The 16,500-nt window shown below is 40.4% G+C and overlaps 1 protein-coding gene across 3 annotated transcripts in view; it reads left to right on the plus strand.

The window, feature by feature from the left end:
* PRDM6 (PR/SET domain 6) overlaps positions 1-13,620 on the plus strand; it is a 103,358-nt gene extending 89,738 nt beyond the window's left edge. For 2 of the 3 annotated variants that reach the window (XM_037801790.1, XM_037801791.1), the window contains 3 exons: positions 851-889; positions 5,601-5,777; positions 12,700-13,620. In XM_037801790.1, the coding sequence (XP_037657718.1) occupies positions 851-889; positions 5,601-5,777; positions 12,700-12,814 (331 nt within the window). In that variant the 3' untranslated portion in view covers positions 12,815-13,620. The remainder of the gene's footprint in view (positions 1-850; positions 890-5,600; positions 5,778-12,699) is intronic. The other variant, XM_037801792.1, reaches the window with a different exon arrangement.
* Positions 13,621-16,500: the final 2,880 nt, after the last annotated feature.

A 16,500-nucleotide genomic window follows, 5' to 3' on the forward strand; every position in this document is an offset into this window, starting at 1 on the left:
TATATTTCTGAGTGATTGACTCTGTAAATCAATTGACCATTTAGTACCTTGTGCCCAATAAGCCAAAACAATGAAAAAAAAGGAGAACTTAACAGGCAGACACCATTTCCCCTGTTTGAAAAACACTAGTGTTTTATTTTGTTAGGAAAACCTTGCTAGAATCAGAGGCAAGAAAGAGAGCCAAGGAAGACAAAGTCAAAAGATAGACAGGTTAAATTCTCAAACAGGCCCAAGTTTGAAACAGGCCCCTGAATCTCAAGTCCAAAAGAATCTTCATTCAACAGATTGAATATTTGGCCATGAATCCTCAGACAGTTGAACCTTTTTCTAAGAGACTTTGTGTGTCTATATTTGTGTGAGGGTCCATCAGAAAGTCTATGCCTTGATATAAAGGAAGGAGATCTCTCAGTACACAGGGATGCCAGAAATCACCATTTTTCACCTCTGTGGCATTCACATTTGAATGCAGAAAAAATTTTTGTTTTACCTAGTAGGGTGGAAATCAGCAGTGAAGATAAAAACACATCCAAGAGGGCCCAGGAGCTACAGAATTGTTATTTCTTGATTTTGATCTGTGAATATTATCAAAAAAACAGAAACAGAACAGAAACCAAAACCAAAACCAAAAATCTCTTCTTCCTTTTCCCCAGGCAACTGACTTTTGCTTTGCCTAAGCAAATGCAAAGGGAAGAAGCTATTGGAATCTAGATCAGCCAAGACTTTGCTTAAAGACTTCACACACCCTTAGGTTTTTGTATAAGCTTATTGCCTAGGCCAGAACAGGTCGGCTCATTTTTGTTTGAACCAGGAGTTAGAAATCCCTTTTCTCTTCTGTTTTTTCCTGCTGCAGAAACTCCCAACAGTCCCATTGGGGGTGCTCCAGGAAAGGGTAAGCAAAGCCTTCAATTATAGTGGATTATTTTCTGATGAATATGTTCTCTTTTATTTTCCACAGAAAGTGTTTTTATAATGCTTACCTTTACTTTATTTATTTTGCATCCTTTTTCTTTTCCTTTCTCCTTTTGGTTGTTTATGCCACATGGGAATGTCTTCTGTCAGCCTCCCCCACACACCTCCCGTCAGTTGTTCATATTGTATTTCGAGTATCATTGCTTTAATTTGATGTGGTTCCAGAGGGGACAGTGACTCTGAGAAGGTGCTGTTTGGTGGGAGGAGCCTGGAGATAATCGATCGCCACAGTGGTTTCTTTGGAATGTATCAGTGCTCTTGTGTTCCACTGTTTCTTCTTTTCCCTCTAAGTGTGAAGGTTATCTTCTAGCTTTCAATGTTCTCCAGGCCCTTTGGCTGCACACTTTTGTAGCTTTCCTGAAATCTTTTTCTCCTTACATAGAACTATGTTCTTTTCTCACTCCACGCAGCCAGCAGTGACCTAAGTAGCGCTCCCTTTGAAGTCTTGGGAGATTTGCACTTGCACTGGCTGACTTGGAGCAAGGAGAGAATGTGACTTCAGCTGAACTTTTGTCCTGGAGCCTTTCATGCCGTGAAATAAAAATCAAAGAAGGATTAATAATTTTAAACCAAACCACACTTAGTTTTGTTAAATTTTTTATCCTTTTCCTGTACACCAAAACAGTTACAGACTTAACGCAAATGAATTGCACATTTTACTGGAGAAATCTTTGGCAGGGTTGCTGCCAGTAACAGATAATGCCAGGGGATGTACAAAATTGTTTCACTGCCTTCTTTATGCTTATATTTATCAGCATTGATATATACTAACTAAATCAACCCAGGCTTTGTCTGTTTTTCAGTTATTTCTTCATTGAGTACAGAGCACCTTCTAGTTTTCCATGAAGCTTGATATTTCTGTGTTGGAACTAGACACACAAGGTTATTTCAATTCAAATTAATCAAAACTGTATTATAATACTTCAGTTTCTCAATCGTACAAACCACATTGCAATTGCAAAACAGCTGCATGTGAGTAAGGGCTCATGTGTTGGATATAGAACATTTCCATCGAGGCAGAATGGATTCTGTTGGATACCACTACCAGAGGTCTCAAGTCATTAAAAAAAAAAAAAAAAAAAAATGCATAAGCTACCGCTGGGTGTGAAATGCTCATTTTGTGAGGAATGCTCATTTTTTTGCCTTAAGAAGAGTGAAATACTGTATGTGTATGATGATGTGGGGAGAATCAAAGTGTTCTAGAAAGGAGATTCCCATTTAGTTGTGCAATGATGTGAGATCCTGGAAAGAGTGCAGTTAAACAGCAGTTGAGGATGTCGGTCCTCGGCACTTCTGGTATGACACATCAAAGGGATTCAGAATCTGCTGCCTGTGTATTCAGCTTTGGAGTTGAAAAAGATTGCATCCAAAAGTTTAATAAACTCAAGCCTTATCTTTAGGGCAGACCTTAAAAAATTAATGGGAAAGTTAGTCACTAGAATAAAAAGCTGAGTAATGGCAACTAATTCTGTGCCTTAAGGTTCTTCAGCTATAAATTGAGAGGTGAGGATTTGGTTGTGCTAGTAGACATATGTACACACAGTTGACTCTAAGGCTTGTGGCCAGTTGTCTCAAAAGATGTTGCAGTGCCTGAGTAGTGATAATGTTTTCTTAGTCCTGCTCTTGGGCTTGAAGATTTAATTCTGTCTTGAATGTATTCTCATGTCCTTAGATGAAACCCTATGAGCACAATCAAAGCAGAGATTATTTTTTGACCATTTCCCTTATTCATTTTTTAGGAAATATTGAAATACAGGAAAAGAGTGTTTAAAGGAGTCCTGCCTGCTTACTTTGTAACTTCTGGACTTTCTCAGGGCTAATTTTCTACACGTTTCTAGGCTGGGAGAGAGAATCTGTTACTGCAGTGGCAAGTAGGGCACACGTGTTCTTAATTCTATGTAAAATTGGCTTCTGCAGAGGTGAATGTGACCACGGGCTCTAAAGTCTTATTCTTCAAGGTACTTAAGAACGAAGGAACATCACTTTGCTTTTTGAAATCAACCAAAGTAAAGTTTGGTTCTGTATTTTCTTGTTGCTCTATATTCTCAAATGTTTACCAAATAAGTTTAAATTGTCCGTCTTCTAATTAGCATGTACACACACGATCCCAGAAATCTCTGTGTCCAGGGAGCTGGCTAGTGCACGTGATGGAAGACAGAGATGATACTGGTTGACTTCTGAGAGACTGTACCCTGGAAAAATCCTCAGACGATGCACTTTTGTTGATTATCTGGGAAGCAGGAACAGAGCATGTCAGGATGAGCATGTAGTTCGTCCCTCTCCCTTCGCAGATAGATGAGAAAATGGAGAGTCAGGGAAGTTGAGTGACTTGCCCCAAGTCCCAAAGCTGATTGGGGTCAGGGACTGAAGCAAGACTCATCTCTTCTGTCTCCCCTGCTCTAGACTCTGCCATTCAGTCAAGCTGAGCCTGCGGAGTTGTAAAAACTGAACCACAGGTCACTGGATTCCTAGCAAACACTTCTCAGGCCCAGTGCTGGGCAATGGGGATGTTTTAGAATCCTGTTATCCTTTTTTCGGTGTTCGTTTGATATAAAAATTCAGCACCAGCCTCTCTGTGGTCATTTCTGCTCTCTGCATGTAAATCTTTGCCATTGTGACTATTAACATAAAAAGAATGGATTGACTTCTGACCATAAGAAATAAATCAGCCCAACTTTTGACAGCAGAGTTAGAAAAAAAAGAAAAGATTAATTGGTTTTATTTAGTGGCTTATTGTTTATTGTGATAGCTATTAAAAATAGATAACCAGAGGCTTATAAATGTTAATGGTCCCTTCACTATTAGAAAAATCAGTTGTCAGTGGATATAGCATATATTAATATATTATTTTGTTTATATTCTTCAATAACATTAGAAAAAATTTCATCCCTGAGAGAATTATTTTTGAAGAACCCTTTAAGGTTAATGGTTACTACAAAGAACAGGTTTGGCAGGAGAACATTTTCACCTACATGTAATTTTAATGGCTTTCAAAGCATTATTTTATAATTGTAATAAAACGTGCATGTAATTTGTCAAGACTGATAAAATCCTTACCAAGGACTCTTATATATTTCTTTGAAACTTGTTGGAGAACAGTTAAATAGATTTCTAAATGTAAGTAATTAAAATTGTATAGTATTGAGTTATTGACCAATCCTGGACTATTAATCACGCTAAAAAATTCTACAATCAGTGCTCAGTGTGCTGAAGCCTGGTAAAATAATAGTATTTGTGTTCAGTGAGGCAAGTAGCCACAATTAAGCACTTCACTTGACAAATGAGAGGCTACACTTTATTTTGCACTTAATTGAATTGTTGTACATGCTTGCTCACCATTGTCTCCCAGCCCTTTATTTCAGTTTCTAGTCATTTGAGCTTATGCATTTGCTAAAGTAGAGCAATTAAGTCTGCTTTAGCCATTGGCTTTCCAAATGCAGTCAGGAATGTTTGGGCTACAAAATGGGGCTTAGTGAGCGCTATTAATATCTCTCACAACAGAGTATTAATTTTCTTTAAAATTTTGATAAACATATTAGAGCCCTGTCAAGGAATGATATGAAATAGCTTTGAAAGGGAAAACTCCCCAGGTTTTATATCAGTCACCAGATTCTGCTTCAGTAAGCAGGAGAACATCTGTGGAGAAAGCAAAATTTTAATCTATTTTATGAATACAAAAAATTGATTTCCTTCTCATGAGCTGGAAAGAATATTTTCTGATAATCTTGCTAATTATCAGGTATTTGTTACAACTTCCTTCTCTTTGCTTTTGCATCAGAGCCATCCTTCTGCAAGCACATCCCTTCATTTCCATGCTGTTTATAAATCATTGCTCAGCACCAGATTAAACGGGAGAGCCAAGGAGGTTCAAGAAAAAGATCCGATGAGTAAACATTGGGAGAGAGGGGTGTAGAAAGCAGAAGTCAGGATTCCTGAATATCTCAAGACCAGGTTTCTTGTACAAAGAGACATCTATGGGTCAATGCTGTGTTCATCTCTGCAATACCAGTGATTCTGCTATAGACAGACCCCTCCGAGAGTTTAGCATTTATTAAAACACACATGCCCTTGCTTCCTTTCCCACATTTAACCTCGTACTTTAAATAAAGTCCAAATATCCTAGAAGGTCCTTTACATCAAGAGCTTATTTCTGTGAGTACAGGTTTATTCTCAGTTTTCTAAACTGACAGGATGGAAATGATACCTTCTTTCTCCATCCCAGAAGATTATTATTTACAATAATCTTGAAAAGTTAAAAGTGCCTTGAAAGGATAAAAAACAATTACATATTTTCGCACTTAACATTCTGCTTAACCAAGTCTATACTTCAGTGGACACAAAAGCACACTAATATTTACCTAGGGGGGTATAAAAACAAGAAATTAAGAGATTCTTGAAATGATATGATTAATACTGGAAAGAAATATTAGTTTGGGAATTAATCTGTCTCAGCACCTCCATACATCTCATTCTTGTGGCAGCAAGTAATTCAGTGGGAACCCAGTGACCAGTGCATTATGCTCCATTTAAGAAGTAGAGAAAATGCCACCAACAAGCCCTTCCCTCATGGTGCTGAATTCCCTTGGCTAATGGACAGACTAATAACCAGGCAGTCTCTTTGTTTGTTTCAGACCCTACCAGTGCGGTCACTGCTCCCAGTCCTTTTCCCAACCTTCAGAGCTGAGGAACCACGTGGTCACTCACTCCAGTGACCGGCCTTTCAAGTGCGGCTACTGTGGCCGCGCCTTCGCTGGGGCCACTACCCTCAACAACCACATCCGAACCCACACTGGAGAGAAGCCCTTCAAGTAAGTAGCAGCTGGCCCTTTCCTCCTCTCATCTCTTTCTCTACCATTTCCTGAGAGCTGACAGAAGAGTGGAGGGACTGCCCTGTCCAGCCCAGCCAGCTGGTGGAGAAGGGTCTTTGGAAGGACAATGTCCAAGCTGCAAAAGGACCTACTTGTTTAGTGGCAGAAATTTGGAAAATGAAATCGGAATACCTATGTACTTGCCTTGGATCTAGTAGTGTAACTTTGGACATGAGGCAATCTTTCTGGGTTGTTTTCTCATCAGTGAAATAAGGAGGTATGAGACAATAATTTTAATATTCTTTCCAATTCCTGAGGATCTATGCTTCTAGCATTTGAGTTAGGAGCCACACAGAGCTCTGAGAGCCATCAGTAAGCCTCATGACCATAAGCATGTTGGCCATGATTTCAGGACATCTGAATCATCATCTTTTGGGGAACTTGAACCTTTCAGGATTCTGGTGAACTGTTTCCTCTTATTTCCTATGTATTATAGAGATTTGAGTCTATTATAGCAGCCAGCTTGTGACTTTTCTGCATACTCTCTGGACCTCAGAAATTCCATGTTGGTGGGGGAGAAAAAAACCTCAGAGTTCTTGAGGATTCAGGAAATGTGGGAAGAGGTAGAAATGAATTCCAAGGGTTTTGGCAAGGCACGGGTACCTGAGGCAGAGTATGTGTTCTTAGATATATCGCAATCGTGAAAACAGTAGACGTCTGCATCATGCAAGAGGGCCTCTTCATTCATTCATCCATTCATTCATTCTGTCATTTATGTATGCGTCCGTTCATTCAGCAAATATTTATTGAGCACCTACTCTTGTACTAAGTGCCCTGCATAAGGGATACAAAAGATGAAAGAGACTCAGTCCCTATCTTTGAAGACCTCATAGTTTATGGCAAAGCCCAATTAATGAGCAAGTATTACAACTTAGGGTGAAGAATGCAAAAATAAAGCATATATACCATGTTTTAGGGTAGCACAAAGGTGGAGTAATCGATGCTATCTGGCATAGATAATATTTCAAATGTGGGTTTTTTTCTTTTTAATGAATGATGTGCTTGGGAATGGTGGAGAAAAGATGTGTTTTGAAGGATGAGTAGGAGTTTGCCAGGCATACAGAGAGAAAGAGGCATTTTTGGCAGCCCAAACGGCATGTGAAAAGGCTTAGGAGTGTGAATCAGCATGTATGACTGAATGGTGATCTCAAAACAGTTTTTACTGTCTATGTAATGAACTTTTTTCTGTTCCACCCTCTTACAGCTCTCTTTACTTGTTTGCCATACTGGCTTTTCCTGTTTAAGGAGAAAAGTAAAAGAGCATAAATGTATAGCCTTTTTCACCTTCTGTAGGACAAGATCAAGCAAGAGAGAAAATGATTCAGGCGAAAAGTAAAAGAGCATAAATGTATAGCCTTTTTCACCTTCTGTAGGACAAGATCAAGCAAGAGAGAAAATGATTCAGGCAGTTGGAAACTAATCCCCTTGCTCAGTCTCAGCCAAAAAGTCTACTCCAAGTCTCATTACCCCTGACTTTCCCTCCATACCTTCTAGCATGGCGTCCTGCCACAGTGCTGCTCAGACTGAGGCCACACTTACTCTGGATTGGACGAGTCCTGCTGGTCATTTTCCTGACCACCTCTGTGCCTGCCAGCAGAGAGAGGAGTTCACAAAAGGCTGTTTTTGTCACTCATCTGCCCAGGAATTAGATGTCTCTATCTGTCATTCTTATCTATTTTCCATCATGGCTTAATTTGTATTAATTAACAATAAAAATAATGATAATTTTTGCCTATGTTCATAAGTGCAGGTTGTTCACTGCATAAGGGCAACTGGCCGGAGGGGCAGAGAGTGGGGTCTAAAATGGAGCTTGCACTACACTAGCCAAACTGTAGCCCTGATGCTGCAATAGCCCAACAGGGTGCTTTTTCTAATCCTCCCTAAGGTGCCAGGTGGGCTAACACAGTCCTAGGGGTTCCCTGTCATGAGCATTTGCATCCTAACCTGCTGAGTGGACTTTGCTATCGTCCTCAGGCCTCACCCTCAGGAAAGTCACACATTCTGGTTTCACCACTGCTCTGGATGTAGAAGATGACAATCACACATTCGCCATGCCTTTGAGCAAGAGAGCTTTTCAAAAGCGGAGTTGTAGGAGAACCAAACATCCTTCTGGCCCCTTATATTAGAGAGGGCGGCTAGACAGATAGAGTTCCAGGAATGAGATTGATTTTTATCTTGTTGCTGTGTAAATAGATTTTAGTAATTAATTGACAAGGTTTCAGGGTCAAAATGAGAAATAGATTTCTTTTAATGTTAAGGTGTTACTTAAGTGTAACCTCATTGACTCCACTCAATTTTTTTCTTTAACATCCTGTTTTTGTCATGTTTCCAATAATGTTGCCATTTTAACTAAATTTCAATTCATAAATTAATATTTGCAGGGCTTTGGCAATTGTATGTTTTTCTTTTCAAAAGGGTCCTTTGAGTCCATAATCTAATTTCATCTGGAATAAAAAAAAAAGGTAAAGAAACAACAGGGATTGGTTGGATAGGTTCTATGTGCGTTTTAGTTTTAGTTCCTTTTGCTCCTTCTCCTATGAAGATAGCCACATCCTGTCGGTTTTATTTTAAATTATCAAATATATATTCCCAGGAGAGAGTTGAGGGCATGCTTAGTTTTAAAGTGCAAGATTTAAACGTCTTTTAGGAAATGGAAAGTTAAATCCTTTAGTATATACAACCAGGTCTTTCAGGATTGTACTGTCCCAAGGGAGTTTTGGGAAACTTCCAACCACGGCTCATGGATATCCAGCCCATGGGCATTTGTAAATATTATGAAGATATCCTTTTACAACTTCATAAAACAAACATTCAAAAAAAGCTTTTGTTGCAGATTAGTCAATAAAATGGGTTTTGTCACAACAGTTAATTTTACTACTTCAACTAATGGGTATTGGCTTAAACAATGTTGCAAGAAGGAAGAGAATCTTGTAAAGATGCACAACCCTCAACTCTACACCTTGGGCAGCTTCCAAATAAATGCCCCAAATGGCTCTTTCCCCAAATTGCCCCACCCACCTGGGGCTCAGGAGGTCTTCACAGAGTTCTCAGGGGCAAGCCAAGATTGTTCCTGCTACATCAGGGAAAGCCCTTCTGAATTTTAAAATCTTCTGCTGAGAAGTGGGTTTTGAAAGCAGAGCAAAATTATTTCAAACCAAAGAAGACTGGAGGAGATTTGCATCGAGAGAGCAGAGTTTCATTCCAGGCTTTGCCTCCCAATCCGATTATTTGCAGACCCACTGGAAGAATCCATTCCCTGAGCTCTAGGTAGATCAGGGGCCTGTGGGCAGCTAACCTAGGCCGTAGTCTTAGAATCTCTAAGGTAAAGGAGCACATAGGAGACATTAGAATCCAAGGATCCAATTGAAACTTTTGGCTTTCGGTTTGTGCTTAACAAGAAGCAAAAACAAGACATCATTCCATTTTGCAACAATTGCCAAGCACTTTATTGCAAAAAGGAAGAAAGGGAGGGAGGGACCAGATAGCCAGTCTAAGAAGTCTTTACAGTGTGGACTCCCTTTTCCTCTTATTACAAAAAATAATCTCTCAAGATCTCAGGTAGGCTGCTCTGCTTTGCCTGGGAGGATCCACGTGAGCTGCTCAATGCCTGGCTTCTGAGCCCAAAGAGCCTCAAGAGCAGGCGGGACTTTCCTTGGGAAGGCTTCTCTTTATCTTTGCTAAAAAATAGTGGAACATATTCATTACCCGGTGTTTGCCTTAAGTAAAGGCTGTTTGGCTCAGTATGAAAATTGAATGAAATTCCAAAGGATGCCTAATATTTGAACAAGACTTAAGCAAAAGCAAAGCAATCAGTAACTACATATGGAGCACATCATCAGTATGAAGTCCTGTGCAATTTGGATCAATTCAAGAAGTTATTTTGTGACTTGTAGTGGCACAGAAAGCATTTTGCAAGTTTTCCACGTAAGAGAACTTTCCATGGTTTTGCTCCTCTATCACTCTCAGGAGGCAGTTAAGCTCCTGTACATATAGTCCAATCAACCATCAAATTAAGTGAAGAATGATCTCAAACTTAGAGGGAAATCAAGTTTAATTAGAACTGTCATACCAGAAGAAACTCAAGGACTTTGTCTGTGCTGAACTATTTGGAAGACTTCACACTTCAGTGTTTCTGTGATGTTCTCTCAACGGCCATAGCATCAAAGTCTATATTGAGGGATGGTACACACGAGGACGATCTCTGTGTGCAAGAGCATTTCCTTCCTCCTGGAAATGCTCATTCCTCCTGGAAATTCCTCATTACCTGCACCTTCCCTTCCCTCTTGTTACACAGCATGAGGTCCAAGCGTAGATATGCCCATACCCCATCACTCATCTGGGATTGTAGTTTGGGGTTAATTAGATGCCAGCTCAAGTGCAGTCAGGGCTTTGACCTGCCAGAACCAGGTACTTTAACTGAATTTGTCCTTCTGATGGGTTTCATTAAGCTTTGAAAATATTTTGTGATGGGCATTTTTCTAAAGTTGAAGACAAAACCACAAAATGGAGGCCTTACCCTTATCCAAATTTAAAACAAAGCCAACCATTTTTATACCCAGCTCCCTTTATTTCCTCAGATATCCAACTTGTATTCTTATAATTTCCAAACCACACAGATAATTATTTCTAGTAGCACACTCTGCTTAAGAAGGGGAAATTCCTGGGAAAAGAATCTAGATTAAGGATCTAAAAAGGATCTAATTTTCTATGCATCTGCATGTATTTTTACTCACACTTGGTGACCAGATGGCACTAGAGATGATTTTTCAGCAATCATCTTCTCACGTGCCCTATAAATCTGACTTGGTAAATTTCCTGACTCTTACAACAGATTGTTCCATGCATATAAATATCTATGAGGCATTTAAGCAAACACTTGAGAAAAAAATTAACCCCTCTTAATGCTTCCATTCAATCTGGATGTTTAGATATTCCATATACAAATACATGTTTGCCTTATTTGAAGCACTAACCTTCCCATTTATGGATTCTTTATATTCTAATACACAGGTTTAGAAGAGCAAAATCACGACCCAGGTAAATTGTTATTCCTCATAATTGTTCAAGCTCTTCCACTCTCTTTGAAATTGACTCTAGAGCTACAAAATTAAAAAAAAAAAGGAATATAATAATTTGAAAGTTTGTCAAGCAGTGAAAGGTAGTGTATTTTGACACAGTAATCCAGTAACTAATCAGTTTTCTAATAAACAATCAGCAATTTGCTGATGTGTCATCAGCACTTCAGGAGCTTCAGAGAGGGGATAAGCTGCCCGTGGGCGTTAATGAATGCACCAAAAATCATTAGGTGATCAATACTTCTGAGTTATTTTCATTGAGCTGATAGGTCTGATACATTAAAGCTGACATTATACATTTGTCAAGATCACAGTGCAGTTTTTAACAGTGGAACAGGCTGCAAAAAAATATTCCCTGAAAGACAATCCAAGAAACACAACTTCTTCACACTGACACCCTCAGCTGGCGCAGGAACCCTGAAAAATCCAAGCTCTAGTCTCCTAACATTCAAAACTATGCAAAAATCCTCAAAGTGGATGGATGGTTTATATTTCTATAGGTAATTATTTTGGGGGAAAGACACCTTAATAATTTTAGTAAAGAGGAGAAAGAGAGGAATGCACACTGGATAATGGGACATGGATTTCCTCAGTCTGTGGTCCTAAGTTGGGCAGTGGGGACTTTCTCAGGATGGCTTTTGCCACAGCTCCAATAGTGCAGGGACCAGAAAACCAGAGGTAGCATTATTTAAAAGAGGGGCAGTTGTCTGCAGCTTCTCCTAAATGTCTCCTCCTTCAGAGGTCTGAGGAGAGAATGCTGAGGCACCTGGCCAGTGCTCCAGGCAGCCCAGAAGAGCAGGGTGGTGTCGAGGTCACTGTCTGTGCCCCACTCCGGCCACAGCTCATCTCTGTATGTATATCTACAGTGCAGTCAGCCAGCCAGGAACAACAAGAGAATAACCAGAGGCCACACTAAATTTCTTTTCCTTTTTTCTTTTTCTAGTAGCTTGAGTAGCCCCCAGACTAGTAAATTTGTGTTGCATGGGAGAAATGGACAGACCCGGGGTCTCTAGATTGCTACCTTTTTAAAATTACCATTTTTAAGTTAACGAGAGGAGATATTCTTCACATGAAGACACACTGGCCCTTAATTATGGCCCTCATGTACATGGTTTCTACTATACCTTCTAGAGAGTTGAGCATCTAAACTTATGCAAATATCTGTTGATTTCTGGTTTTCCTGTGTCCCCATCCCAAATGGTATTTTGACCCTCAGTGTGGTTGGGCTGTGATACTGTAGCTAGCTTTTAGAAAGAAGCAGCCACCTATATCTACCCTGCTCCCCTCCACATAGTCACTGCAAACTAATGCACTGTTTCCTCTAGTTTCCCAATTCAGAGCTGATGGCTCTTTGGCTGCTGCACTGAGGGGAGTAGGAGTCACAATTTTAAATTAGCAGCAGGTGAAATTCTATTTGTCATCAATTTCTCTTTGAGGTTATGGAGCAGAAAACTGCAGACAAGCTGCTGCTTTGATGGCTCACTCCTAAAAATCTCTTTTTGTTCTTTATCTATTTGAACTGACAGTGATCAGAGCTGCAGCAGGACAGGGCTCTCTGGAGAAATCACCTTCCCCCTGCCTATTGACAGATCCCTCTGTTCTGCATCAGACAAGCTTTGTCCCATCACAGGCATGCAGGCCTTGGAAGGGGCCACCAATTAAACCTCTTGAGCCGGTAAAATCTGAAGCCACTTTGGAGTGTCTGTTCTGATTAGGCAGGATGAGAGGAAGCCCATCACCCTGCAGGCCCCACTCCCAGTCTCAATTTTCTCTCTTGCCTCCACCAGGTGCGAGAGGTGTGAGAGGAGCTTCACGCAGGCCACCCAGCTGAGCCGGCACCAGCGGATGCCCAATGAGTGCAAGCCAATCACCGAGAGCCCAGAATCAATCGAAGTGGATTAACTGATTGACTGGTTGGAATTAAACTGCAAGGAAAGTCATGATTAAATGTCACGGACACTTAAGCAAAACCAAAGATTTCCTCCAAGCAACTTTCAATCAGTCCCAGAAAACCAAAAGCAGTAATAAAATAAGTAAGATGTTAAGAGAGATTGATCCTGGCGTGGAAGTCAGACCAGGAAAGAGATTATTTATTTATGACTAGGGATGAGACTTATTTCAGTGGACAGCTAGCCTGGGATGGCTCACATTTCCAGTCTCACCAAGAATTTGCTTTGTTTCTAAAAAGCTTTTTTAAACTGTTATTTAATACGAAAGGGTGGAATCGCTTGGGTTCTCCTTCTGCCCACAGTTGTGACTAAGAATGCACAGGGACTCGTTTCTCGTTGCACCTTTTTTTAGTAGCATGATTCAAGGGGATCCATTGTGCAGCCCTTCTTTCTGCTGTTTCAGTTCGGCCTGGCCTGATGCTGGCTGCCCCAGAGGGGACCTGGAAGCAGAAGCGGCAGCCCCGGCTCGGTTGGTGCTGTCTCCAGCCCAGGAGGAAGTCCAGCTCTGTGCTTTCCACGCTCACTTCTCATGCACTTTTCACAGCGGCTCCTTTCATCCACAGCGTGGTCTTGAGGCAGGAGAGCCCAGAAAAGGAAGAAAGTGGCCTAAACATCAAAATTTGAGGGGGAAAAAATGGGGGACTTACTGTGTCGTCAGGATTTCAAAAACCTTTAAAATATGTGGAGCTTCATAATTCAGTATATTGTCCCGAAGCAGCTAGTTGAGAAAATTTTGTTTTCAATAACATTTTAGCTTAAAAAAAATAAAAAACGAAAATAAAGTTCTTCCATATGAAGCTGAATATAATGTATCAGGTTTCAAGTAATTTTTTTGTTTTCGTTATGAAAGTGGTTGAATATGTAAGCAGAAATAGTGCCAAGCCCAATTGTCAAGGCCCTTTTAGGTGGTTTCATCTTTCATCCTCATATAGCAAACCTCGCAGGCCCATTTACTCGTTCCTGAGGGAGGCAGGAGCATCTCTGCAGAAAACAGCCCAGACAAGGAAACACCGAGAGGGGCAGCCACAGAGAGGTTGTGATTAGAAAAAACTAGCCAGGAACAGCTGATTTTATCAAGAGGAATTACCTTTGCATCTCCTCTGGCCCCTGATAATTTTAAATAAAAATAGAATTTTAAACAGAATTAGGCCTTCTTCTCTCAAGATAGATGGATTGAGAGAGGAAGAATTATGTACACATTTTCACCGCTCTTTTGTTGAGTGTTGGGAAAGCAGGTTTACCTTTCTTTACCCCTATGGAGTTCGACAGTGTTGCCCAACAAAATCAGGTCATGTTGCATGAAATGGTCTGATGTCGTGAGGGAGTGATGCTCCTGGAGCTCAGTCCTTTGTCTCTGAGGGCACCACCATGGCCAGTTTCAATAAAGCGGAATGGTTTTATCTAGAGCGATCAACAGCAGCAATTCCTGCTTGTTGAATTCTTGGTCACTTGATAACAGGGTCCAGCCTTCTAAGGAACTCCTAGTCTTTTTGCCCTCTCAGTGTCTTCCCCCCACAACATTAGGAGACACTATCAAAAGGCACTGATACTGTGTGCTCTCAGTTTCATGTATTGCCGTGTACTTGGTTTTCAGAAAGTCATCGTTCCCTTTTAATTTTGCTCCCTATTCCTTCGCCCCCACCTGCCACATTTAAAATGTAGTGAAACAGGGCCTAACGAACAGTGAGAATTGTGCCTGTAGTTTTGAATGATTATATATGAATACATATGAATAATCTCTGGGATTGTGGACCACAGAAGAGGAGGTTGGCTAATTCTGACCCAATCTCAAGCCCATGTCCCCCAGTGCTTGCTGGCTCACTATCATGGAAGTAGCAGGCAAAATCTGTGCTGCTCTATAACCTCTGTGGATCTAGAGTATTCTCTCTGGTAGATCGGAAGGTGTTACAGTCCCACAGTTCTCTGCCCGAGGTGATGGAGACATTTGCTAACAATGTGTGTCATTGGGAAGGGTGGAAAGAAGATGTAGCCACATTAACCCCAAACCTGCGAGAAAATGACACATCAGCAAACCACCCCATTTAAGATTGAAACATCTGATCCTACATTTTGACTATGGTAATAAGGGATTCCCCTGTATGTTTCAAGAATTTTTTCCAGTGAGAAGACTCACTTCAGCCATTTGCCTCGATTTGTTAGTGAACGCAGTGTGCCCCACATAAGAGAATGAGAAGCCCTCACTCCTCCCCCGATTCCTGGCAAGGGAAACGTCTCCATAACAAAGATCTCTGCCACTCAGGCAGCTCTGCTAGCTGATCCCAAACTTCCAGTGAAGGTGGCAGTAACCTCTAAACCAAAAGATTCTTTTAGCATTCTGCTCCATTTCATCTATTTTTCTCCTCTCTTACCAAGATGAATTTTGGCATATATTTCCCACCAGATTTGGTAAGAAAATATTTTCTGCTTAACAAGTAGAAAATTGGATGCTCTAATTTTCTGGGCATTTGGGAATGTTCACAATTTTCACGTTGCTGAGGCATTGCCAGCTTCTAACAGACCAGCCTAGGCCAGCTGTCCATCAGCCAGGACTCACCTGCAAATTGTCTCGGAGCCCTGAAGCAGGTTCTGAGACCTTTCCGGTCCCAAGTGCTTTTAACTGAAGTTTGTGCTGAAGAGGAGGGCTCTACTTGACATGTCCCAACAATTGCTTTAGCCTTTTCTATTTAAAATTGGCATATAATCCCTTGGGACCCAGCAAATGGGTAGTAGAAACTGCCAGTTTCCCTTATTAGCAACTTCTTAATTAGTAATGGTGTAAAGATAGTAAAAGCTCTGAATCACTGAAGCAAAAGGATATCTAAGATGAGAAACGTGGACTATTAGAGCTGAATCAGTCTTTAGTTTTTGAAGCAATCCCTCTTGATGCTTTTATGCCAATGAGGACAGAGAATAACCTTTTTTTTTTTTTTTTTTTTTTTTTTTTCAGAATAAGACATACCACCTAGCATGTACTCATTTGTCTAGAAAAGAGTCTGAGCCAAAGGGCAATGCCAGGCAACAGTTAAACCACAGTGGGATGAGGGGTTGAGCTGCAGATGGTTACATTTCTAGAAAAGTCTCAGATCATAAGGCAAAGATGAAATATTCATCCCCAGGAAATGTGCATGAAATTGTTTTTTAAGATAAGCTGTTGATTTAGGTTGTCTTTACTGTCTTTAAAAATGACTTTTTTGGAGGAAGATATGCTTTTACAGAGCTATAATTTGACTCAATTAGTAAATATTTATTGAGCGCCCATTCAAGTGATAGCCTTATACTGGAAACTGTATATAACAGGAGGAAGTTATAATACCACGTCTTTCCACATAGGGGTTATGATTCATTAGATTATACCTTGGAAAAACTTCATTCTAGTCCATATTTAGAAAGATTTACAAACATTTACCAGCTCATCAAATTTTTTTCCATCAGTTTTTCATCAATTGGTTGTTTGATGTTTTCTTTCATTCCTGTATTCAACAATCATGTATTGAACTCTTCTTTTGTATAAGGATCCCATTTTAGGTGTTTGCCATAATCCAGCATTATTTAGCTAACTGTTAGTGAGAAAATAATAATCTCCTCCTATGTGACTGCCTAGGAGTGTGGGTATTTTAGTCCTTTAGACCTGTCTCAGTG

This window comes from Choloepus didactylus, chromosome 13, assembly GCF_015220235.1.
Source record: "Choloepus didactylus isolate mChoDid1 chromosome 13, mChoDid1.pri, whole genome shotgun sequence".
NCBI lineage: Eukaryota > Metazoa > Chordata > Mammalia > Pilosa > Megalonychidae > Choloepus > Choloepus didactylus.